The 23,389-nt window shown below is 41.9% G+C and overlaps 2 protein-coding genes across 2 annotated transcripts; both read right to left on the reverse strand.

The window, feature by feature from the left end:
* Positions 1–971: 971 nt before the first annotated feature.
* Positions 972–6,309, reverse strand: smtna (smoothelin a; the record flags this gene model as incomplete). Its single annotated transcript, XM_080839843.1, has 10 exons — positions 972–1,122; positions 1,506–1,657; positions 2,278–2,404; positions 2,516–2,570; positions 3,074–3,205; positions 3,715–3,790; positions 4,315–4,419; positions 5,060–5,073; positions 5,694–5,753; positions 6,186–6,309. 10 exons carry the CDS (start codon positions 6,307–6,309, stop codon positions 972–974), a joined length of 996 nt encoding a protein of 331 aa, XP_080695969.1.
* An 8,373-nt stretch (positions 6,310–14,682) lies between these two features.
* On the reverse strand, positions 14,683–23,389 carry slc35e4 (solute carrier family 35 member E4). Its single transcript, XM_080839255.1, has 3 exons — positions 23,267–23,389; positions 21,397–21,998; positions 14,683–19,698 (listed from the first exon to the last, which is right to left on the reverse strand). The coding sequence occupies exons 1-3, from the start codon at positions 23,305–23,307 to the stop codon at positions 19,085–19,087; spliced, it is 1,257 nt and encodes a 418-aa protein (XP_080695381.1). The 5' UTR covers positions 23,308–23,389; the 3' UTR covers positions 14,683–19,084.

Genomic DNA, 23,389 nt, shown 5'->3' on the forward strand with positions numbered 1-23,389 from the left:
GCCATGTCGACAAGCATTAGTGTTTTAATGCCTTTTCAGTTTCGGTTCACAACTCTTGCCTTGACGGATACGAGATACCTCAGACATGTCTTGCAATGTTTACATTTTACATTACATTACATAGCCTGCTTATTTACCAATCTATAGTGGTGTTATGTCAGAACAATATTTCTTCCATAAGAGAGACAAAAAGAGATGGTTTTGCCTAAAGATTTAGACATAACTCCTTAATGGACCTCTGCATGCCAATTAACTAAATGGGTAGGCAACAATGACATGAACAATTAGAAAAACACCCCCATACAATTGAGTCACCACCTCCACCCACACATTTAGCAGCCTATCTTTGTTTTATCTGCCTGTTACCTGTCCAGCCAATGGCAACAGATAATCAGTGAGATGGCTGTTGGTATGTCGAACCCCTCAACCATAAGAACATCATAAAACAGTTGCTATAACTGATGGAACCATAGGCTAAAATGTCTTTAATGAGTCAACACATTCAGATGTGCTGTAATAGAGCGACTATGATGTCCATAATAAGAGTTCAGAGTCGGTCTATAACTGGACTGGAGTCCCAGCATCTCCATAAAAAGCCATTTACATTCTGCACGTCAAAGTGAGATTGAATCACATGTGTAATCTAACAAGAATGCACTAGTCCTGAGTGCCACATCCTGACGCAAACACCATACAGACACAGCGATCAAATGCATTTCTGTGCATGTACATACACACACACACACACACACACACACACACACACACCAACAACCTCCGAGAATAATAATTCTGAGAGACTAAGAGACCGAAAATATGCACATACACAAGAAATACTGCCTCACCAATAAGGTAGCTTATAGCGAATGCATTTTATTTTTAAAACTCAACAGTCAAGATCACATTCTCATGAACATTATCTTTCTCTTAGCATATCTTTCCTTCACCAGTAGTTTCCATCTGGAGTCTTTCTAAGGGGTTTTCTTTTTGGTTTTAACAAGGCCCTTTTCCACCAGGCAGCGATAGAACTCCTGGATGTAGGTGTACACGCACTTCCAGTCAGGCTCCAGCATCCGCAGCATATCATCCACATCCAGCAGAGCAGGGCAGCCTGCCAGCCTTCTGTGGGCCAGACAGTCATGAATCGACCACACACACATTCAAAATGCATATTAAAATACACACACACACACACACACACACACACACACACACACAGACAACGTAAATGCAGATGTCCTTCATTAGTGACAGACATACTGAAGAGATAACATAAGGCTGAAAAGATAAAAGGGCAATCAGGATACAGAAAATGTTGGTGCAGGTATGTGTTTACCAGTGTGTGTGTGTGTGTGTGCGTGTGTGCGTGTGTGCGTGCGTGTGTGCGTGTGTGCGTGCGTGCGTGTGTGTGTGTGTGTGTGCGTGTGTTTGTGAATGCGGATGTGTGTGCCTGCTCCTGTAGTCTCTGAGCATGATGGTGTATATATGTATATGTGATAACTTACTCTGCAGTCTTGAAAGCCATCTCAAAGTTGGCCTTGCGGTCGTAAGGGTCTAGGTTGCAGTACTCAAAGCCTTCTGGGAAAAACCTGTGCACCAGGGCACAGAACGCCAAACCATCGGCCCAGCTGGACGAGAAGTTCTTGATTTTTACACCCTTCAGGGGAAAACACACATAGAAAGCTTGGTGTATGTGCGTGCCCGTGTGTGTGTGTGTGTGTGTGTGTGTGTGTTTTCAGAAAATATATGTGGTTGCTGATCTTATGCTACTGTGTACTCTTTATTGATTTACTGGTATATCGTAAAAAAAATCATACTCAGATGATTAAAGCAAAATGCCAGTCAAAACAGTCTTTCCTATCGCCTGCCAGCTCAGCTGGACAACAATTCAGCGAACCGCCAAGATCAGGAGGAAAATAAAGGCCCCAAGGCAGATCAATAAAAGAACAAAATTCTCTCGAATGGTACTATTAGTTGGTTATTTGTGGTGCCTCAGTGGTATATTCCAGAAGATTATCCATATACAGAAGTCTTTACTTTTTCATCACAGTTATCTCAGTCCAGCTCCGAAACTGAACTTAAGACACACCTTCTCTCTGAGAAGAGTCTGAGTCTGAGTTCATGTCCTATGTTTTTGTCCCCTGGACTCTGTGATATGACAGCAGTAGAGCTCTTTTTTTAAGATGAGTGAGAGGAGAAACTGAACTAGGAAGAGATATTGCATTTACTTTGCAGGGTGTGGATGAGTGATACGTTATACATTAAATCCATCCTCACCTCATAGGGTTCGGTCTTAGCCCGACACCAGTCCAGCAGCATCTGCTTCACGTTCTTGCTGTTTGGGACTGCAGCCTCTCCAAGACAGGGCTGAACTTTGACCTTGGTGTTAGATGGGTTGCCGGGGCTACGCACACAAGTAGAACAAGGGCGTCGAATTAGAGTGTGGCTGCTGTAATGGAACGTCTCAGTGATGTTTGAAAACGAGGGGGAGAGCTATGAAAACAAGATTACAGACCTGTCTTGCGATTTAGGGAGAGATCTGGATGAAGAGGGTGCTGATGCTGTGGTATCTGCGCACAACATGAGATGAAGGGAGAGTAGTTGGGATGGTCTGAGATATATTTGTTAGCCTCTAGCCACAGAGCCACATGTGCCTCGTGGTGACTTGATAAATAGGTGAAATAGCTTGATAAAAAGGTTTTGTTGTTCCTAATTTGGTCATGAAATCATACCAAATTATTCTCCATTTTCCAACTCTTAAGGTCACCCAATCAGCTCCATATTTTAAATTGTTGTTTGGACAAAGGCATAACAAAACAAAAATAGTGCTGTGAAAATGATATATTCTAATCATGTAAATCTATCTAATCTTCCAACATCAAGGGCTCTTTCTGTAGTCCTATTTAGCCTTGTGTCTCTTGAGGGAGATGCTTGCAGTACCTGAAGTAAGATGAGCTAAACCAGTGCATTTGTCAAATAAGATAAAGATAAAGTTACTCTTTAATGGTGCTTTTGATTATGGTAACCGTTATGAATCTGACTACAAATTATTTTGTGGGATTAAAGCACTAACTTTGTTGGGACCTCTGGGGAGTGTTGGAGCCATTAGCAGCCTTCTGTCCTTTGCCCCCCGGCGGAGCACCAGCAAACACGCCCTGCTGACGCAGGTCCTTCTGCCTTGACCCGCGCTCGCGCTCGCGCTGCTCTAAGTATATGTGGAATGGAAAGATGGATGGAGGACGAGAGGAACAAAGAGAGAGAGAGAGAGATGGGGTCATTGGGATTAGAAGGACACAAGATGAGAGAATCACTGAATAAAAGAGAGAGAGAGAGCAGAAGAGATGCTGACAGGAATAAGTGATGATTCTCAGGAGTGGGAGCAGAGAGCTGTAAGTACATGTGTTAAAGTGGAATACCAGCCAGATGCAGCATTCCTCACTGACAAACCATGCAGCAGAGTGCTCTGTTCTTTGCTGATCAATGTTCACTTTAGGGCTGAAGGCCCAGAAATGATCTTATTTCTAATTTATTTTATTAATACTGATCAAAGATTACAGCAGATAAATAATTACAATATTGAAAAATGAATTGCTGTTATAATGATAATATATTATAGATATACATACATAATTGTTTTTGTAAGTGATTGTAAGTAGTAGTAGTAGTAGTTTCAGCTTTGATTTTGTATTGTTCTACTTCCTGCTTTGGTAATACCTCGTTTTCTTTTCAGTAGGTCCCTCATGGCGGCACGGATCATTCGCCTCTCCTCGTAAACCTCTGTCTTGTCCAGCTGACAGGAAACAATGTACAGTTAATAAGAGCTTGTACATACACGGTTCCATAATGCTCTGCTGTCAACCCATGGAAGCGTACGGCTGCTGCTGTCCCATTAGGACACACTCACCCCTGAAGCTCAGCTTGTACTCAAGAGTCTGAATCATGGAGAGGGTACAAATTCTAAAGTAATTCAGCCAACTATTGAATTACTATCTATTATTAATTATTATTAATCACTATTATTATCCAGGGAAACACACTGTGACTAAATATTATTCCACTCAGAGAGATATTGTAGATTGTATTCTTTTCCCTCTACATGTGCAAAGATATAAGATAAAAACCATCATTCATCCATGTTAAAAATAAGTGTTCAAATGCCAGATGAGTCAGCCCTTGTGCATTTCAATCATTACAAAGCTACCGAAAAACAAACAGCAGGTAAAAGCAGTCAACAGAGTCGAAACTCCTAAAGACAAAGACACATGAAAATAAACATTGTGGGTGTTGTTTGGTGAAGAGGATGCAGTGGGTTACCATGTCATTAAGGGTCTGTTCGTCATCGATGGCAGCAAGCTGTTCACTGGTGAGTGGGCCACTGCGTGGAACTGCCTGAGCGTCTGGTCCAGCCTCCATCGCCAGCTACAGCCAGCACAGATGTCCAATGTGAACAACAGCAGGGATGAAAACATGAAATTCACTGATGATTAAAGTGTGCCATAGTCACATATGGGACTAGTAGCAATATTAGATTATATCGGTTCAGACACTTGTCAGAATAACTAGTGGAATTTACTTTAGGATATGAAAAAAAAAAACAATGAACACAATAAACAACAGAAGATGAACAATAATTCAAAACCAACGGTTCACAGTGAGCTAAATCACGTCCATTCATATGAGTCATAAATAAGTACTTCATACACGTGACGAAGACGTACATCTGTGTATAAAGTGTATCTTCGCACACAGGCACGTGACGAAGACGTACATCTGTGTATAAAGTGTATCTTCGCACACAGGCACGTGACGAAGACGTACATCTGTGTATAAAGTGCATCTACGCGCACAGGCACATGATGAGGATCTATGCGAAGAGTGCAGTATCTCAGTGTGCAGTAAGGAGTAGTAAGTTTAGAGCACTTTTCTTAAATGTAAATATGTTAAACTAATACAAAATGTAAATATCATGTTGAACAACATGTTGGTACGTAAAACATAAATATATGTATTATCGGTTCATGAACGTCGCTTTTTTGCAAATCCAGAAGGAACATCACACCTTCCTCTCCACAACTGGATTACCCCCAGGAGGAGAAGGAGATCATTTCTATGAGACACATTTTTCCATCACATCTAAACAGATTTACTGAAGCTCAACAAGTGGAAAGCCTGGGTAGACTGAAAACTAACATACTGCCTGAGTCAGGACATAAATAGAACATGACATTTGTTTTTAAAGCCTCCACTATCAAATCATTAATCTAAGCATAAACACAGAACATGTTAGTTTGGACTGAAATAAACCATGTTCTCTGATGGGTAGATACATCACTCAGAGTGTGATAATACTTCTCTATGGAGTACTGTGAGATAGAGGGTGAAACGAATACCCAGGAGTCAACAAAATAGCGAGATTTAAGTTAGAGCAAATGTCTAAAAAGTGCACAAACCGAAATCCTACCCAAGTTAGGTAAAAGTGACATAGAAGTGCTATTATACTAAACATAGAAATGTACTATTTCGGCTTTTATAAAGCACTTTATGATACTTGTTTACTGCCTAATTATGATTTTTTTTTAATGGCTGCAGACGTTCCATCTGAAGTAATAATAATAACAATGATACAAAAAGATAGATGTGTTCCGACAGAATGAAGCAAAGATAGGAGAGCTGGAGGCAGGAGTGGTACCTACCAGTGATGATGGTGCCCTCTTTGCCTCCAAGAATGATCAAGCTTGTTGTCCCTGAAAGTTCTGCGCGAACACAAGTCATAGGAGTTCACCAGCTGTGCTGCTTTCTCAGCTCTCCTGCCTGGGAACTGGTCTAGCAGGGCAGTTTTCCCTCCTGAAACCACACCTCTCGTGACCTTGGAGGTCTCTGCAGCCTCTCCCCAAAGAGGTGAAGAGACGGAGGGAGAGGAGGGGGAGGTGGAGAAAAGGGGCTCAGGATAGTTCAAGATGATGAAGAGGAGATGATTCTGGCACTCCACCCGAGTCTTCTTCTGCCCCCCCCCCCCCCCTATTTCAACTCTCACCCTCTCTTCCTTTTGCCTTTCGTAACTCATAATATTTTTCTCAGTGTCCATGCAAACCTCTCAAGGTATCAAGTAAAGTATCGTGTCAGTATGTGCCTGTAAATATACAAATAGGCATTTTAGGCAATGACATAATATGTGCTTATGTCACGTGGGTGTAGGAGCAAGATGGAGAGAGGCGAGGAGTCAGAGTCCACAGGCAGGCAGGGCAGACCGGGAGAACACGACCTTATTAAGGCAAAAGGGGGAAACATGTTGCCTAGCGCCATCGCCATGTTTACAGAAGCCAGGGCCATTCTCTTGCGCTGTTCCCTCTCTGAAAGAAAAACACTCTCATTTGTGTTTGGGACTGGGCCTCACTTGCTCTCTGTTTCTCACACACAGTGTGAGAGAAAAAGGGTCTTCTACACTTATGCTATACTGGACGGCTGTGTGAGGTAAACCACACGAATGAAGCAGAAGAGCAGTGGAGTAATGGCTCCAATCAGTGGTGGTGAAAGGTTATATTACCTTTGACAGAACAGCTCAAGCTTTCACTTTAAAAGGTCTACAGTGTCTTCACATCAGATGGTTATAAATTCAAAGTAAAACTAAAAGGGCAAACACTAATATTTAAAACATTTTTGGGGATATACAATACAATAGATGGAAAGAAATTATGGCTAAACCTATTGGATGAAAAGCAGCAAATAAAAGTAAGCATTCACTGCAGTCTGTGCTTATGTGGACACATTTGACACTAGAAAAACAGCTGCATGACTTCGTTATGACTCCTTTTCATTTCAAATCATTGCAAAACCTTTCAAGGACCTAATTTAATTTCCATGACCTTTCACAACCTACAAGCACACACCAAATTGTACACTTATCTCCACAGGTTGGGCCTAATGGTTGAAAGAAAATAAAACATTTTCCATTTTCAAATAGGCTAGCGAGGCTGTGTCAATTCAAGTGGAAACTATCATGCCACAGAAACCTGCACAACAAGGATTTTCGTGAGGTATCTATACTTCAACATGTACCATATCTAAACTGCTCCTAATGTCTGAGGATTAGTAGGCTTGTTTAATATATTGCTTCACTTGGCAGCATGACTCATCATTCTTCATCAGAGTTTTGAGGGGACAGTGAGGGATTCAGTCACCTCACATCAGGTATCTGTTACCTCTCTGAACACCATTTCAATATACAGTGCCACTTGAAAGTATGTGAACCCCTTGAGGACTTAAGCGTTTTCTGTTGTTTTACCATGATTTTTCATTTTTTTATCACCAATTTTCCATAGATGAAATGTCAGGTTTATATTTATCATTTGCATGTACTTGTTTAGAGGAAATTGTTTGAGAAGCTGAAAAACTACATGAAACATGGAATTAGTCCATTTCAAAAGTAAGTGAACCCCCAGCTGAATTGATAAAGTCAAGCAGGTAACAGATTCAGTGAAACTTATTTGGGTGAATAATTAGTCAATTGAGCAAACCGATCATCTGAGACATCCTTAGGGAAAGGTTTGGGCCATACAGATTAAAAGAGAGAGGAAACCAACCAAACTACTGTAGTGCCAAGGTGTACCCACACAGATCAACAATGCCGAGAGGAAACGAGATATCCGAGAACATCAGGAAGAAGGTACTGACAGCCCATCAGTCTTGGGAAAGCTATAAGACCATCTCCAAAAGATTCCAGCTCCATCCATCCATCCAAGACAAATAATTTTGAAATGGAGGGTATTCAACATGACCGCATCTCTGCCTAGAAGTGGACGCCCATCAAGACCATCACCAAGAAGCACCAGAAGAAGAATAAATCAGGTAAAAGTCAACCCACACATCACCTCTAAAGAGTTTCGGACCTCTCTGGCAGCATCTGGGGTAAATGTACATGGGTCTACAATCAGACGAAAATTGTTGGTTTTGATTGTGACAAAATAATTCTATCTCGGACTCATCTGTTTAAAGAAGGGACTTCCAGAAGGCCTTTGGTTTATCCAAGTGCTCTCGGGCAAAGTTGAAACGGGCAGTTTTGTTCTTTCTTGAGAGCAGAGGCTTCCTTCTAGCAACCCGATCATGAATGTCATGTCTATTCAATTTTCGTCTGATTGTAGACCCATGTACATTTACCCCAGATGCTGCCAGAGAGGTCTGAAACTCTTTAGAGGTGATGTGTGGGTTGACTTTTACCTGATTTATTCTTCTTCTGGTGCTTCTTGGTGATGGTTGACTTTTACCTGATTTATTCTTCTTCTGGTGCTTCTTGGTGATGGTCTTGATGGGCGTCCACTTCTAGGCAGAGATGCGGTCATGTTGAATGCCCTCCATTTCTAAATTATTTGTCTTGGATGGATGGATGGAGCTGGAATCTTTTGGAGATGGTCTTATAGCTTTCCCAAGACTGATGGGCTGTCAGAACCTTCTTCCTGATGTTCTCGGATATCTCGTTTCCTTTCGGCATTGTTGATCTGTGTGGGTACACCTTGGCACTACAGTAGTTTGGTTGGTTTCCTCCCTCTTTTAATCTGTGTTGCCCAAACCTTTCCCTAAGGATGTCTCAGATGATCGGTTTGCTTAATTGACTAATTAAGCACCCAAATAAGTTTCACTGAATCTGTTACCTGCTTGACATTACAAATTCAGCTGGGGGTTCACTTACTTTTGAAATGGACTAATTCCATGTTTCATGTAGTCTTTTGGCTACTCAAACAATTCCCTCTAAAAAAAGTACATGCAAATGATAAACATAAACCTGACATTCCTTCTATGGAAAATTGGTGATGAAAAAAATGAAAAATCATGGTAAAACAACAGTGGTCAAGGGGTTCACATACTTTAAAGTGGCACTGTAGTTGGCTATTAACATAAGATTACATTTACTTGACAGTTTTTTGGGCTTGGCTGTTCGTTGCATAATCGGGGACTTTTAGTATTATTAGGTGAGGCAGCAGCCAAAGTATTTGAAAGACATGGCTTCTTTATTGGGTAGAAAAAACTCCAGCACTTGAGTGCCAAGCAATTCAGGCAATTGCTCCAAGCAACTAAAAATGAGTGACCAATTCAGGGCATGTTGTGAGGATTCATTAGTAAGTCCTTTTCAGACTATCAAGCGTCAATAAATTACATTGGCTGCTCTTTCCTGCCAGTGCTCTAGATTTGTACATTATTTTCCTTGAATAAATATGGAAGGGTGAGGTTAAAATTATACGCAACAGTGTAGATTTACTTTTTGTGCAAATGACAAAATACAGGCAAAGAAATGTACAGATCCGATGTTAGTGTTTCAGATAAAATGATGACTGCAATACCTGCAGGTTAGGTGCCCAGAGGAATTGTGTGTGTAGGATGAACCTGAAGACAAAAACATACCAGACAGAAGAAGGGTTCTTGAACCAGTTTATTTAGCCAGCTTTTCATGATTGCAAAATACATAAATATAATAAAATATTTACATCTAACATCTGACTGACACCAGACACCTACTATATACACAGGAGCCTTTTTTTTTTTTTTTTCAAATTCGTCAGTGCAATTTTGTGCTGCAACCCAACCTAGTTAACTATGATCTGCCTTGCTGGCTTCATCAACTAACAAACAAACAAAATAGCGTGACCAAACTGCTCCATTCAAAAATTGAGGTATATCATTTCAACTGACAGTGATCACCCCACCAAAAAAGGTAAGTGTATACAGTGTTGAGGATGGCTCTGATGTGTCCAGCCTGTTGAACTATTGCTGCCTATTCATGCTGAAGCCATAATGCTGTGCTTGTGAACGAAGACAGGAGGCAAATGTGAACAGTGATGGTGGTGCTGCTTATCGTCCACGGGGGAAAAAATTACTTTAAACGGCTAGGACACCCTATTGGCACGAGTGGGGAGAGACTCATGTGGGTGACTACTGCCTGTTGGCTCTGGCCTGAGAAAGCACTGAAAAGTGATTGTGAACGCTCAAACCACTGCACTGACAAAGGGGACCCCCAGGACAATAACACAAGAGTCACTAGATGACAGGACGGTGTCAGGAACGTAAACGTTGTGATCTTGTTCGGTACAGGATAAAAACAAAGACATTCGGTCAAATAATTGTGTTAGGTCACTTATTACAGAAATTTACTTATGCAATCCTGGTCATCAAAAGACACATGGGGAAAAAAAGAGTAAGAGGAAGAACACAAAAGAAGAGGAAAGAAAAGGGTGATGAGTTTGTGTGATCTGTTTAGTCAGCGTTTATATGTGCAAAAATCCAGGCTTCATATTTCAAAGTGTGACAAATTTGGTCCTCAAATAAAAACAAAAGGACAACCTGTTTTTCAACATTCTTTTAAAGGTATAGCGATGCTATGTCAGCTTGGTATTGGATCTTGTTAGGATCAGACAGACAGTTGCCAAGGTGATAGAACAGTACTAATTGTTGTCCAAGACTAATTGCACTGCTGTGTAACACCCACCAACGTAATAACTTCCCACCAACGTAATAACCCTGCCAACGTAATAAAAAAGTGTGCATTTCAGACGTAATAGCCCGGCCAACGTAATAATTTCCTGCCAACGTAATAATTCTTGCCTCCTGCCAACGTAATACACAGCTTCCTGCCAGCGTAATACTTAATACGTTGGCAGGAAATTATTACGTTGGTGGGAAGTGTAACACCCACCAACGTAATAACTTCCCACCAACGTAAAAATCCTGCCAACGTTATAAAAAAAGTGTGCATTTCAGATGTTATGGTCCGGCCAAGCTTGAGAAGTCTTATATTTTGTTACATTTTGTCCCACCAATGTAATACATTTGATCATTTGTTTAATAGATTCCACTGGGTAGTAAGTTTTTATTTGTATTGAAGGGGCAAAGACATGTCAGGATTCTCATCTCTTATCTTACACATTTAACCATACAGATATATGCCTCTTTTCCACTGTTTTCTGGTAGGCCTTCGATTGTGCAGGCAAAATGAGCGTTTGTGCACAAACCGTCTTTAAGATAGCCTATTTAACTTTGTGACCTTAATTGACCATAGGCTACTCAGCACCCCCTCAATATCCAAATAACTCAAAAATGGTTGGAATCGTTTGTGCTTCGTTTGTGCACGATTGTGCAGGCAAAATTAACGTTTGTGCACAAACCGTTTTTGTATAATTAGTGTGCTTGCCCGAAGGGAAGCACAGTATTGTTATCGTCAAGTTTTCTTTATTAGTGTGCTTGCCCGAAGGGAAGCACAGTATTGTTATCGTCAAGTTTTCTTTATTTATTTATTTATTCTCCCCGTTTTTCTTGCAGCTAACCAGTCCTCGCCCGTTTGAGATAGAGACGCCATTCAAACACCGAAATGTCCGGCTCGATCCGGTGCAAGCCGCTATGACTTTTCGTGGCGGTACTCCTTGCCACTCCTTTTTTATTCCTCTTTTTCATCACCTTTTTTTCTCATTGACTAACATGGTGGAAGGTTGAGCCATTGTGACGTCACCCACTAAGGCGAAGCTCTGTATTCTCCTGTAACGGCCGTTGACGGCCAGCGACGACCAGCATACAATCATGGATATAAACACAAGAAAAGCTGTTGCTGAACTTCATCTACACACCTGATTTAATTCTTTAAGCCTTATTGAACATATTTTTATCTTAAAAGCTATATATTTGTATTTAACTATTTTGAGAAATGATAACGTTATTACGTGATGTGCCTTCGCTGCAGAACAGGATGGTATAAGAGAAAGAGAGCGGAGATTCTCCTAACTGGCTGGCTAATGTAGCCATCCCATTTAAGCTATTCATATTACCGCTAAGCTATTTGTGACATTGGTAATTATACAGTATAATTTGTTACATTTCACTCTCAATATTTCCCGCTACAAACTGCTTAGTATTCCACTTTGTAGCCTTCTCTAATCACTCGATTACCTCAGCCAGCCAGATTGGCAAAATGACAGCACCGAGACGTCCACGTATGTTTACCCTGGAGGAAGCAGTAGTGCTTTGCCAAATTGAGCCAGAGATTTTCGAGTCGAATGACAACGAAACTAATGTAAGTTGTAAAATGAATGTTGATGGATAACAACCTAAATCTGAGCCATAGTTGCCAACTCTGGCATCTACAACATTTCTGATTAGCTACGCTAATTTGACTCACAGAGCCTAGTTTGTGTTGATGCGCCGGTCAGTGTCTTTCAATAGATAGTTAGCCTACACATAGCCTCTTACTCTATAAAACATTAAAGCAAATATGGCGATTATTATTTACCTTATCTGCTGGTAACCATAGAAGATCGTGAAGTAGGCCTACTAGTGATTTGAGTCCAAGCCCGTATGTATTGTAGATGAGGTAATCCACTTGGTGCTAGCAAGCACATCAAAACTCCAGTCAAAACGATGGTCTGTCGACAACGCAGATTTTGCTAATATGTTTATCCTACTTGTAACTTGTTGGTTGCTAGAAAGCTCTCTGAACATATGACCGGTCTTACTATACTGTTAGTACACAGAGTATTCCTATTTTATGGACTGCATGGCTTATGAACAAAGTTCATGTAAAGTGACATTTCTAGTAACGTAATCTTGGAATGTAGCCTGGCTCACGTCGCTGTCATTCTTCCACACTGTCAGTGGACGAGCGTTGGCTCACTGTAGATTCACTTTGTTTGCGTTATTTCAGTGTAGTATTTATTTATATATTTAATTTTGCAATTAGGCTATATAGGCTGTCAAAAAGGTGTTGTATCGCTATGGCAGGGTTACATGAAGTAAATATGAATGTAATAGACTACTTTGTGCTACTGAATAATAGCCTGGATACCAGCCCAAACCCCGCCCACAAAATGTTTTGTCAGGGAGATTTGGTCTGGCTCTGGGTTAATTGGGAGAGAGTTTCATCGGTAGGATCAAACCGGACCAATCAAATTGGCAGGGCGGGCTTTATACGTTGATGGACAGATACCAACGCTTGAGTTGAATTAACCGGTAGATTCGAACTCCGACCAAGATGGCCGCGTCTCGGGTGCTTAGTGGGGAATATTTTATGTGAATTAAGCTATCTACACGACTTTTTAATGTCTACATTGACTCGGTTAGTTGTGCATGTGCAACACGAATGTTACAGAGTATTGTTTGTCTTAACTAAAGTTCTCTAGACCATTATTGTTATATCATTGCTAACGTGTACACAAAAAACCCATCGAAATAAACTGTAGCTTGTAGCCTTAATGCTAATTAATTAACGTGAGCAGGCATATCTCAACAGACATTGACAGCGCATTCATTTTGAAAGAGGAACAGAGAAACGCGATTAAGGCATTTGTCATTGAAAAGATGTTTTTGCCGTCCTTCCTAGGGATCAGGTAAAAGTTTAATCTATCAGATGGTAATAGGCTACTACGTTGCTCTGATTGGTTCTAGGTATCCAATTCAGCGAATAGGCATTTTCTTTCCTGGTTTGTTGAAACACGCCCCATAATCACAGCCCAAAGGTCCGGTATCAGACTCATATTCTGACTAGAATCATGAGTATGACATCGTCAGGCTAACTGAATAATGCAGCTGAGATAATAAAGTCTTTGGAAGATGTTTTGTGTCATGTCTATAGGTTTATGTCTGTAAATGTGAAATGGTTAGTGGTAGGCCTACATCTCATGGCATTTCAATATATTTCTAGTTTAGTGAGCTACACTTTAGATATTTTCTGAGAGTCTTCGAGTTTAGCTGCCCCCTCCTTATATGGATAAAACATATAACAAGCCAGATATCACTGTTGAGAGAGAACTGCATTAAGTCTAACATATAGGCCTATCTTACAATAAACATTAAGTAAAGCTGGCTATGTAACCGCATTCATTCCAATATTGTTGCAGAGATGTTTCCTTTTACCAAGATAACAATTTCAACAATTCACTTAGCTCAGTAAGTCAGTATAACGAAACTCTGGAACTATTAGGCTATGACCAAATGTAACACACTAGACCCTTTCACAATAAACAAGCAAACAAACAAACAAAAACAGAACAACAAAGATACCCTCATATGTCTAAACGTCAGTGGAGCCAAAATATAATGGTTGAGCTTGGTTGCTTGCTAAAATATATTGGAAGAAGGCCCCACTACACTGATTGAGTAGATGTAAATACATGTTAATTCATAGGCACTTGTTCTCTCTGTCACAGAGCAAGCACACTCTCGCAGTTCGTTCACGAAACGCATTCTAGTTTAACTTTTAATTTTTTGGAAGTAGGTGACGCAGCACCCCGTCAACATCCAAATGACTCAAAATTGCTTGGAATTGTTTGTGCATGTGTGTGTGGGTAAAATTAATGTTTGTGCACAAACAATTTGTATGTCACTTTGTTTGGTTTTGTCATTTTATTTATGTTAAGTGCTAAAAGTTAAATATCTTAAAGACGGTTTGTGCACAAACGCTCATTTTGCCTGCACAATCGTGCACAAACGACGCACAAACGAATCAAAATACTTTTATTCATTAACTGGGCCAGGGGCGAATCTAGGTTCCGACTTTTGGGGGGGCTAAGCCCCTAGAGAAATCCTATTATTTTTCCTGTAACCCAACAGAACTAGGGGGGTCTGGGGGCATGCTCCCCCAGAAGATTTTTTTTGAAAATATTCTTTTAAATAGTGTCCTCTAGTGGGTTTTAGGTGAGAAATTAACACATTTAGATTCAAAATATGGCACAACAACATATTGAAGACATCTGCTGAGAGGTGCTTATTATACTGTAGCATAATCATTTAATGAAAAGAGACAGATTAGTTGCCTGTTTCACAGAAGACAATCAAATTAAATGTGACATTGTGTCCCAGCTATTAACATTGTTCGGTTATGTGTTCTAAGATAAAGATCCTAAAACATGCATATCTACCCCAGGTGAATTAATGAAAGCCAATTAATACAATGTTGATACTGGAATTTTATTTAGTTATGTATAGAAAGACACACTTTTTAGAGAAAACATTTTAAAATAACAGCAGCTGTTGTAAGAGAGATGAGGGAGTCAAAGATGTACGCCTTTATGGCTAATGAGGCCAGAAATGGAAAGACTGCACTGCTGGCCCTTTCACAGGATGCTGTTAGGGAAAGGCTGCTATCCCTTCACAGAACTGACTCACTTTGATGCTGTCTTAATTAGCACGGTAATTGAGGATCAATTAGTTGCTCATGGTATTGAGGACCTGAAATGTGTAGCTCAGACTTACGATGGGGCAGCTGTAATGGGCGGGCCTTGTTGGGTGTGTGTATTTACGATGAAACGTACCTTGTGATAAAGGCAGTCCGAGTACTTTTCTCCGGCGCTTTCTCCTTCCAATCCTCAGTATAATTCAAACTATTAACATGGGGCGGCATCAACGGTTAACGTTGTAGGCTGGAATTCACTAGCTAGTTATATCTGGCTGAGCTACTGAGTAGGCTAGCATACCCACAGGATCAATGATGATCACTGGCATGATCAAAAGAGCCACGACATCTATAATAAATCCGCGATGATTTAACCATTTCGTTTAGTTTACCATTTTAAACGTAATGCGCTATATATACCTTTGTATCGAGCAGCTGATAATGGCAACTTTCACAGCTTTTTTCCGGCTTGAGTCGGACAGTCGCTCCCAGTCTGTTTATTTGACGTTGTCACCGTCTGTCTGCACGCTCTGTCTCACTCACTCACTCACGCACGCAGGCACGCACGACCAAACAGAGCTGTGCGCTTGCCACACAACAGTCTCAAACAGGCAGGAGTCCTGTGCAACTCGAGACTATTTTATTTCTAACCTTAAAAATGAAACTTAATACGTTCACAAAATCGGTTGATAGGTGTGAGTTTGACGATCTCAGAATACAAAAAATTAAACCATTTTTGTTTGGGGGGGCTAATGAAACTTTTGGGGGGGCTCCAGCCCCCCCAAAATGGGGCTAGATCCGCCCCTGAACTGGGCCCTGTTTCTCGACAGGTTAGTTGTTAACTAAGTAGCAACTTAGTAAGCTGCCAATGGGAAATTGCATTGCAACCAAGTAAGTTGCTAACTTAGTTAGCAACTAACCTGTCGAGAAACAGGGTCCTGAATTAGGGTTGCATTTGCATGTAGACTTTGTTGCCATCTAAGTTAACTTTGTTGCCATCACTATTTCTTTGTATTATTGTTCAAAACTGTATAGTTAAATGTGTCAGACAAGAGATGAGAATGTCATTGGGAACAAAGTCTTCAATACAAATAAGAGCTTACTGCCCAGTGGAGTCTATTAAGCAAATGATCAAATTGATTGGTGGGACAAAATGTAACAAAATGTAAGACTTCTCAAGCTTGGTCAAGCTATTACATCTGAAATGCACACGTTTTTATTATGTTGGCAGGGTTATTACGTTGGTGGGAAGTTATTACATTGGTGGGTGTTACACTTCCCACCAACGTAATAATTTCCTGCCAATGTAATACTTATTACGTTGGTAGGAAGCTGTGTATTACGTTGGCAGGAGGCAAGAATTATTACGTTGGCAGGAAATTATTACGTTGGCCGGGCTATTACGTCTAAAATGCACCCTTTTTTATTACGCTGGCAGGGTTATTACGTTGGTGGGAAGTTATTACGTTGGTGGGTGTTACACTTCCCACCAACGTAATAATTTCCTGCCAAAGTAATACTTATTACGTTGGCAGGAAGCTGTGTATTACGTTGGCAGGAGGCAAGAATTATTACGTTAGCAGGAAATGATTACGTTGGCCGGGCTATTACGTCTAAAATGCACACTTTTTTATTACGTTGGCAGGGTTATTACGTTGGTGGGAAGTTATTACGTTGGTGGGTGTTACACTGCTGGTCACATTTCTGACTGGGATTATGTGCATTGCTAAAACCGAGGATATTGTGTCTCATGTGTCTAGGCACTGAGCATAAAAAAGGATAAATCTTTTACCATAATTGATTTCTGTTATAAAAAACAACAGCAGTGAGTGAACATTTCTTTTTCTGAAAATGACTACTGGGAAATTTCATCCTAAATGCTAAGCATTCCCCACATCAAGAAAACAAATTAGCTAGGAATGATTCAAAGAAATAATATTTACTCCTTTGTAGAAAAATGTGCTGGAAAGAGCTTTGACAACCTTGAACTGCCTTCTCTAAAATGTCTTACATGAATTATTCTAGATACTTTCTTAACAGTCCCTGATTTACATTGGGCACCTTTAAAGGACAAGGTGCTTATTCCATCCAGCAGGTGGCAGCAAAGCACATGTTCGGTACAGACTAACCTTAATGCAGCCACAGTGCAAGAATCCTATGAGTAACTATTTCCTCCAGGTCAAAATCACATATTTCCACACACCGAAATTGGAGTGACTACGTATAATACTGCCTTCTTAAGGTCAGATAAAACTCTTATAACTATATAATAATAATAATAGTAATAATAATAATAATAATAATAACAAATAATTTTAAACATTTTTTGACAAGCAGCACCCATCTAGGCCATGAGAAGTAAGGCATGAAGCAGGACCTCAGTGGGAGACTGACAAGAGCCTCATTCTTGACGTCTCCGTAGGGAAGACTCAGTTTGAAAGTGGAGCGAGACCCATGCGAGACAGTGAGAACTATGAATAAAAGGCCCCGCGACAGAAACCCTTTCAGTGCCAAGGCTACGTTCAAACGCCACTGCACTCTGCCAAGCACAAAGGATTGCTTTCGGTTTCTTTGGGGAGAAGTTCTCAAGTTCACTGTTGGCGATGGCAAGCACAGGTGTTGTGTGCGAAGGGATAACGATGAAGTGAAATAGACCCCTCTTTTCCCCCAGGGTGATGGTTGTTTACATTAACGGATGTTTCTACCCTGCTGGTTTTCCAGTCATAACAATTTGTGCAAACATGGGCAAGCATGATGTGTGCGTCGAATCACAAAATGAGGAACACCTCAAGCTAACTTCTCCAACTGTAAACAAAATCAAGACCAAAAAAATTTAAAATAAACAGCAAAAAACAGCATGCTCATTTGGCACATGGCCTCCCATACAGTTAGCTGCCTCAAGTTGACCTCCCCAGAAGTGGGTTTGGTTAGGAACAGTACCTTTGATTGCACACAATGGCTTGGTATGTCTAATCCTGACGAGCCAGTGTGTATCTGCTGAGGACGAAGGTGACCTAAGCCTGGAAAAGTAGACAGACAGTCAGCTGCCACAGGCTAATCTTTTCCTGCCCACAGAGGACTGCGGCACACTGGCCTGCCTGGCACACAACAGCCCTTTGAAGGCTGAGATGCCCACCTGTGCTTTACAGCAGCAGCCCCGTCTTTCACCCCCTGAGAACTGATCTGATGACAGGAAGAGGAAGGATGAGTCGGTGAAAACGTCTGTCACCAGGGTTGTAGCATCTTGCCTGTTTTCAGATCAGCTCACACACAAGCAAAATGGGGACAGGACTACAGCTAAGGAGAAAAAGACAAAGATCAACTTCCTGTCAACTCACAGTTCCTCCTTCTTAGTTAATGTAAATGCCATTTTGTCCTTTTTCTTTTCAGATGAAAAGTGTTCGACCGTTACGCGCCCGCCCGCATGGTGCATGCAAACGCATATAATTACGTGTCGGCCATTTTCACAGTGGTATGAAGAGGACGAGAGTGATACGAGTTCACGATAACCAGCAACACCTGGAGAACTCTCAGGCCCATGCAGGGACTGTGCGTCTACACGTCTCTCTCTGGGAGAGGGAGCGGGGAGGGAGCTGGGCTTGGCTGGGGGATAGTGTACATCTACACTACAGGGAACGCTTTCACAAAGGCCAATGTTCATCCATCTTGGTACCCCTCAAGACTAACCTTGATCCTCTTACAGAGGACGATAATAAAATAAATAAACTTGGCAAAGTGAGGAGGTAAGGGAAGGGGAACAGGGGGGAAGAAAACGAAAAAAGAAAAACAGGACTGGTACCCAGTTCTAAGTGCTGTCGGTTTTCCGAGGCATGGAACTGCTTCCTGCCCCGGAGATTCATGCTGCCCACGGCTTTCAGCATGTACCTACATAGACATACTGTCAACAGTCCACGCTGTACCATCATTCGGTTTCTGACCTTCTCAGTCCAACTTGTCCTTGTTGCCATCTATAGTCTCCTGTTTCACCTCATGACTCTCCGCCTCTGATGTTCTTTCCAGAACAGGGGCTTCTTCTTCTGCTTCCACCCCGGAATAACTCTCCTTCTGCGGGCTAGAGTCTCCATCCCGCTCCCTTGAGCAGCAGTCAACCTTGGGGTCGACTGCCCTCTCCTTCTTCCTCTCACTCTGCCGGGCCCACCGGGCATCCATGTAGTTGCCGAGGTAATCGGAGTTCTGGTATATGAGCATGCCGGACAGGGTGAGGGCGGCACCGGCACAGCTGAGCCCCGAGAGCTGGCTGTCGAAGAGCAGCTGTGAGAGGAGGAGGTTGCCCACCACGCTCAGGTTGCCCAGGATGTGCAGCGTGACGGCGGAGGTGAGCGTGATGACGCAGCAGCTGGCCAGGTTGTAGAGCACGGAGCCCAGGCAGCTGAGCAGGATGAAGAGCCAAAGGTGGCGGTCGTAGTGGAACGGCGACTCCAGGACGGCCCAGTTCTCCAGGGCCAGCGCCGCCACGGCCAGGATGCAGAAGCTGGGGATGGACATGAGGTAGAGGAGGAAGACCGAGTTGATCTTCTCCTCCTGAAGCAAGATGCCTGGGGAGTGGGGGGTCAATAAAACCAAGATGAGACAAAATACACTTGTACGGTTGAATTTGACACTTGCCGATGTATAATTACTTTTAGTTTGCATAATGCCAAGAGGAAAAACTAGGCAGTTCATATTGTCTACATAAATCTGAGGATTTATGGCTGAACGGGAACACTGTCAAAACCGACACGTGTTCTGCCAAAGTGTGCCACAGAAAGTAAACAACTCAGGTCTTTATGATTCCAGGGGCGAGCCAAAATAGAGCTCCTTAAACATGACACTATCAGGCCGACCTACATGAGTATTTCAGGCTGGCACTGAGGGAGAAACACACGTGCAAATGAGTCAGACCATATGGGGAAACTCAACCGGAGCACTCTATGAACCACTGACCAAAAATAGCAAAGGAACCGGATTTCAAAAGGTTTTGAAAAAAATACGCCCATCTTATGTTCTAAATCAAAGCACCATTCTGGCCTTTAATAATTAGGTTAGATTCCAGTTACTGGCTTCAATGAATACTGCATTGGTATGAAAGCGGAAAAAGGGGTTGAATACACAGCACTGATAACTTAATGCAATGTACCCTGTACCACACACGTCACAAGTCATTATGCAACTAATAAGGACTGAATGAACCAAACAACCTCAAGAGTATGTATGCATTTCAGTTGGTAACTTTTAGCTCTGGTATGTAAGAGGGCTTTCACTATGTGGGCTAAATTATAAGCAGAAATTCAGTTAAATTTAGCTCGTAATTCTCCTAATCTATGGAGCATAATGAGGGGCAGCTTTCTTCAGTCCTCAGATTAGCTGGTTTTCACCTAAATAGGATAGTATTATGGAGAGAAACTAACAGCCAGCTGGTTCTTGACAGTTAATCAGAAGGCGAGCAAAGCTTAACTAGTTAGTGTGACTAGCATTATGTTTACACATATATGATGTCACTGTAACAACCTGCTGACGGGCCACAGTACAGACAATTTTTTCAGAAATGTTGTCAGCATTTTAACTGATGAGACCCTTCAGAAAGCACTACTTGCCAAGCCTAATAAAATCGCTTATTCAGTTACGTGTCATTTCACTCAAAATTCAAACCTCAGCCAAATTATTTTGGAGGAGGCCATTTAGAAATAAGGCCCAGCTGACACTCATTCTATGAAGTAATACGGAAACAACAAAGCAACTTGTACGTAACCTTCTCCACTTATCAATATGCTATATTAACCTGTTAGTATTTGGCAATACAGGGTAATTAAGCCAGAGATTGGAGCATTAATATGTCTAGAAAACCAGCCGAAAGCAAGAGCTGTTGTTTGCCCACGAAGACAGCTGTACCCGATGACTCAGGCGTTACTGAAATGTTCCAACTATGGATACGCCTACCACAGTGTGGGAAGTTGTGGCAACAAGGACAGTATGAACTACGTGAGAAGTCAAAATAGGGCTGTGATCTCACTTCGGAAATGATGCAATGATTTTTTATTTTCGTTGAGAAAGAAAACGTTTCAGTAGTTTACAGAAAACGTTTCACTATAGTTAAAGTGTAGACCATGACAAATGTTTTCATGATGACTAGTTTTGTTGTGTTTACACCATCACTAATGTGGACAAAGCGTACCGTAACATTACATACCGCTATGTGTAGAGCTCAAGGCATCATTATTTGACTGATACATGTTAGGTAATTCATTTATACTCACTCTGTTGAATGGACTTAACGCCTCGTAGCATCGTGGCGGCGACAACGAAGAGGCAGCCTGTCTGATCGAACTGGACCTCACCCATAATGCTGAATGAGGCTCCGAGGCAGATTGGCATCATAGCGGTGTATTTTATAATATGGTGATGTTTTCCAAGGATCAGGGAAGATATGGCCAGAGTGAAAATTGGTGTGGTGGTATAAATCATCTGTGCGAAAGACAACTGGACATAATTGAGCCCCAGGTTCCCAAACGCAATACTTGCGCAGAAAGTCAAACTCAGTAGAAACACCTTGAACTTGGCACTGGCTGTCAAGTCCTGCTCAATTCCTCGGTGACGGATGAGTTGCAGCTTGATAAGTCCGTAGTCAACCACTATTGCGGTGAGCATGTGCAGTGCCGATAGAAGCAGTGGGTACCTGAAGTTGTACACGGCAAATATCCATTTGTTTAGGCTGGATATGGTCGTTCCCGTCACGAGCCACACGAAGACAGCGGATAAGAGGTGCAGCATCTGGGGTGGACTAGTCCCGGTGTCCCGCCGAGTCGCCTCACATTTAGAGAGGCCATCAGTGTTGATCATGTTTTTTGCATCTTTGCGTCTGTAAGGTAAACACATCCTAAGTTCATATCGCAAAAACAGTACATTCATTTTCGACAGATAACAAAACCATCAACACTGACTAGGCTGCAGTAGTCCCTCTGATACCCTAATCTTACGGTATCGTTATAGTCCTTTAGCAATCACTCTGCAGTTAAGATACTTCAATCGTCACAATTTTAACAAAGTTCGATTCAAATCCTGCGTCTCAGAGACCGCCTTTCTTGTTTTGAAGGTCTGGCTGTTGCTCAGAGGTGTACACACATATGTTCCCTCTTAGCGGCAGACACGTGTTATTGTGTGCAGTTAGGCGCTGTTTTATAACGACTTCTCCCAACATTTGTCTGGGCAGGCGCGCAGTGACGACTGGATTGCTAGGAAAATTACTGGTCTTTCCCATTTGCTCTACGACTGCTCTCGTGATTGGTTCAGTTCAACAACGTTAAACAACATGCTCACATGAACACGGTTAAAAAAACCACAGCCACGCCAATACATCTATAGGCTAGCTATATGAGCCACTACCCTAAATGTAGGAAATAGACTTGACTGTCGTTTTCAATGACGTCGCCTGAAATAGACGGGCAGTATCCCGTGCAGCGCCCTGCTGTCTTGAATAGTGTTCGTGTATGGGCTTGGGATCCTTAGTTTTTAAGGCTAGCACAGTTGGCGGTAGCCAACACAATTCAGAGGCGTACGGTAGATATCGTCCTGATTTCTCGTTTAGTAATTGATTTGATTGAGCCGGAGTTACCACATCACTAGAAAAGATAGACAGAAAACAATCACGTTACCAGTCATTCTTCGAAGAAAATACGGGAGACCTAATGGAGGGTCTATTCGTAATCACAATTTCAGGATTCCAAGCGAAGCGTGTCCATAACACTGCATATTATTAAACCACCAAGTTCTGACGCAGGGCTGAAGACTGCTCCGATTGGAGCTAGCGTAACATTAGCGAGCTATCAATACAAACAATAACGGGCCCAATGAACTCGGTCTATTCCTACAGCCCATCACATGTTAGTCTTGGTAAGGTTAGCTTTCAGTAAACAAAGTCCCATCTGTTTTCTTACAGAGGTCACCTGAAATGGTCGATTGTCTAAATCGGGATACAAACCCAGACAACAACCCATGAAAAGAGACACCGATGTTCAACCAGGCAGCCAATTGACAGCTCCGCATGACAAAAATACACCTCTCAGCAAACGTGAAGGACTAGCATACAAAACTATTCACCATGTAACTTTTATGACGTTATTAGCCTACCTCCATATGCGCTTCTGAGTAATGAACACCTTCACGCACATACATCAGCTTTTGCTCTCGTAGTCTCAATTGTTGCCAGATCCTCTCCAGATCAGCTGTGATGCGTCACCGCGTACAGAGGCC

The sequence above is a fragment of the Sprattus sprattus genome, assembly GCF_963457725.1.
Source record: "Sprattus sprattus genome assembly, chromosome: 5".
Classification (NCBI taxonomy): Eukaryota; Metazoa; Chordata; class Actinopteri; order Clupeiformes; family Clupeidae; genus Sprattus; species Sprattus sprattus.

What these genes read in the sequence shown, in the direction of transcription:
- slc35e4 (XM_080839255.1), bottom strand. Translation starts at nt 23,307, where the DNA reads ATGTGCGTGAAGGTGTTCATTACTCAGAAGCGCATATGGAG. An exon ending in ACTCAGAAGCGCATATGGAG is followed by an intron (nt 21,999 to 23,266) that starts GTAGGCTAATAA and finishes TTTACCTTACAG; the next exon opens with ACGCAAAGATGCAAAAAACA. An exon ending in CGTTAAGTCCATTCAACAGA is followed by an intron (nt 19,699 to 21,396) that starts GTGAGTATAAAT and finishes CCCACTCCCCAG; the next exon opens with GCATCTTGCTTCAGGAGGAG.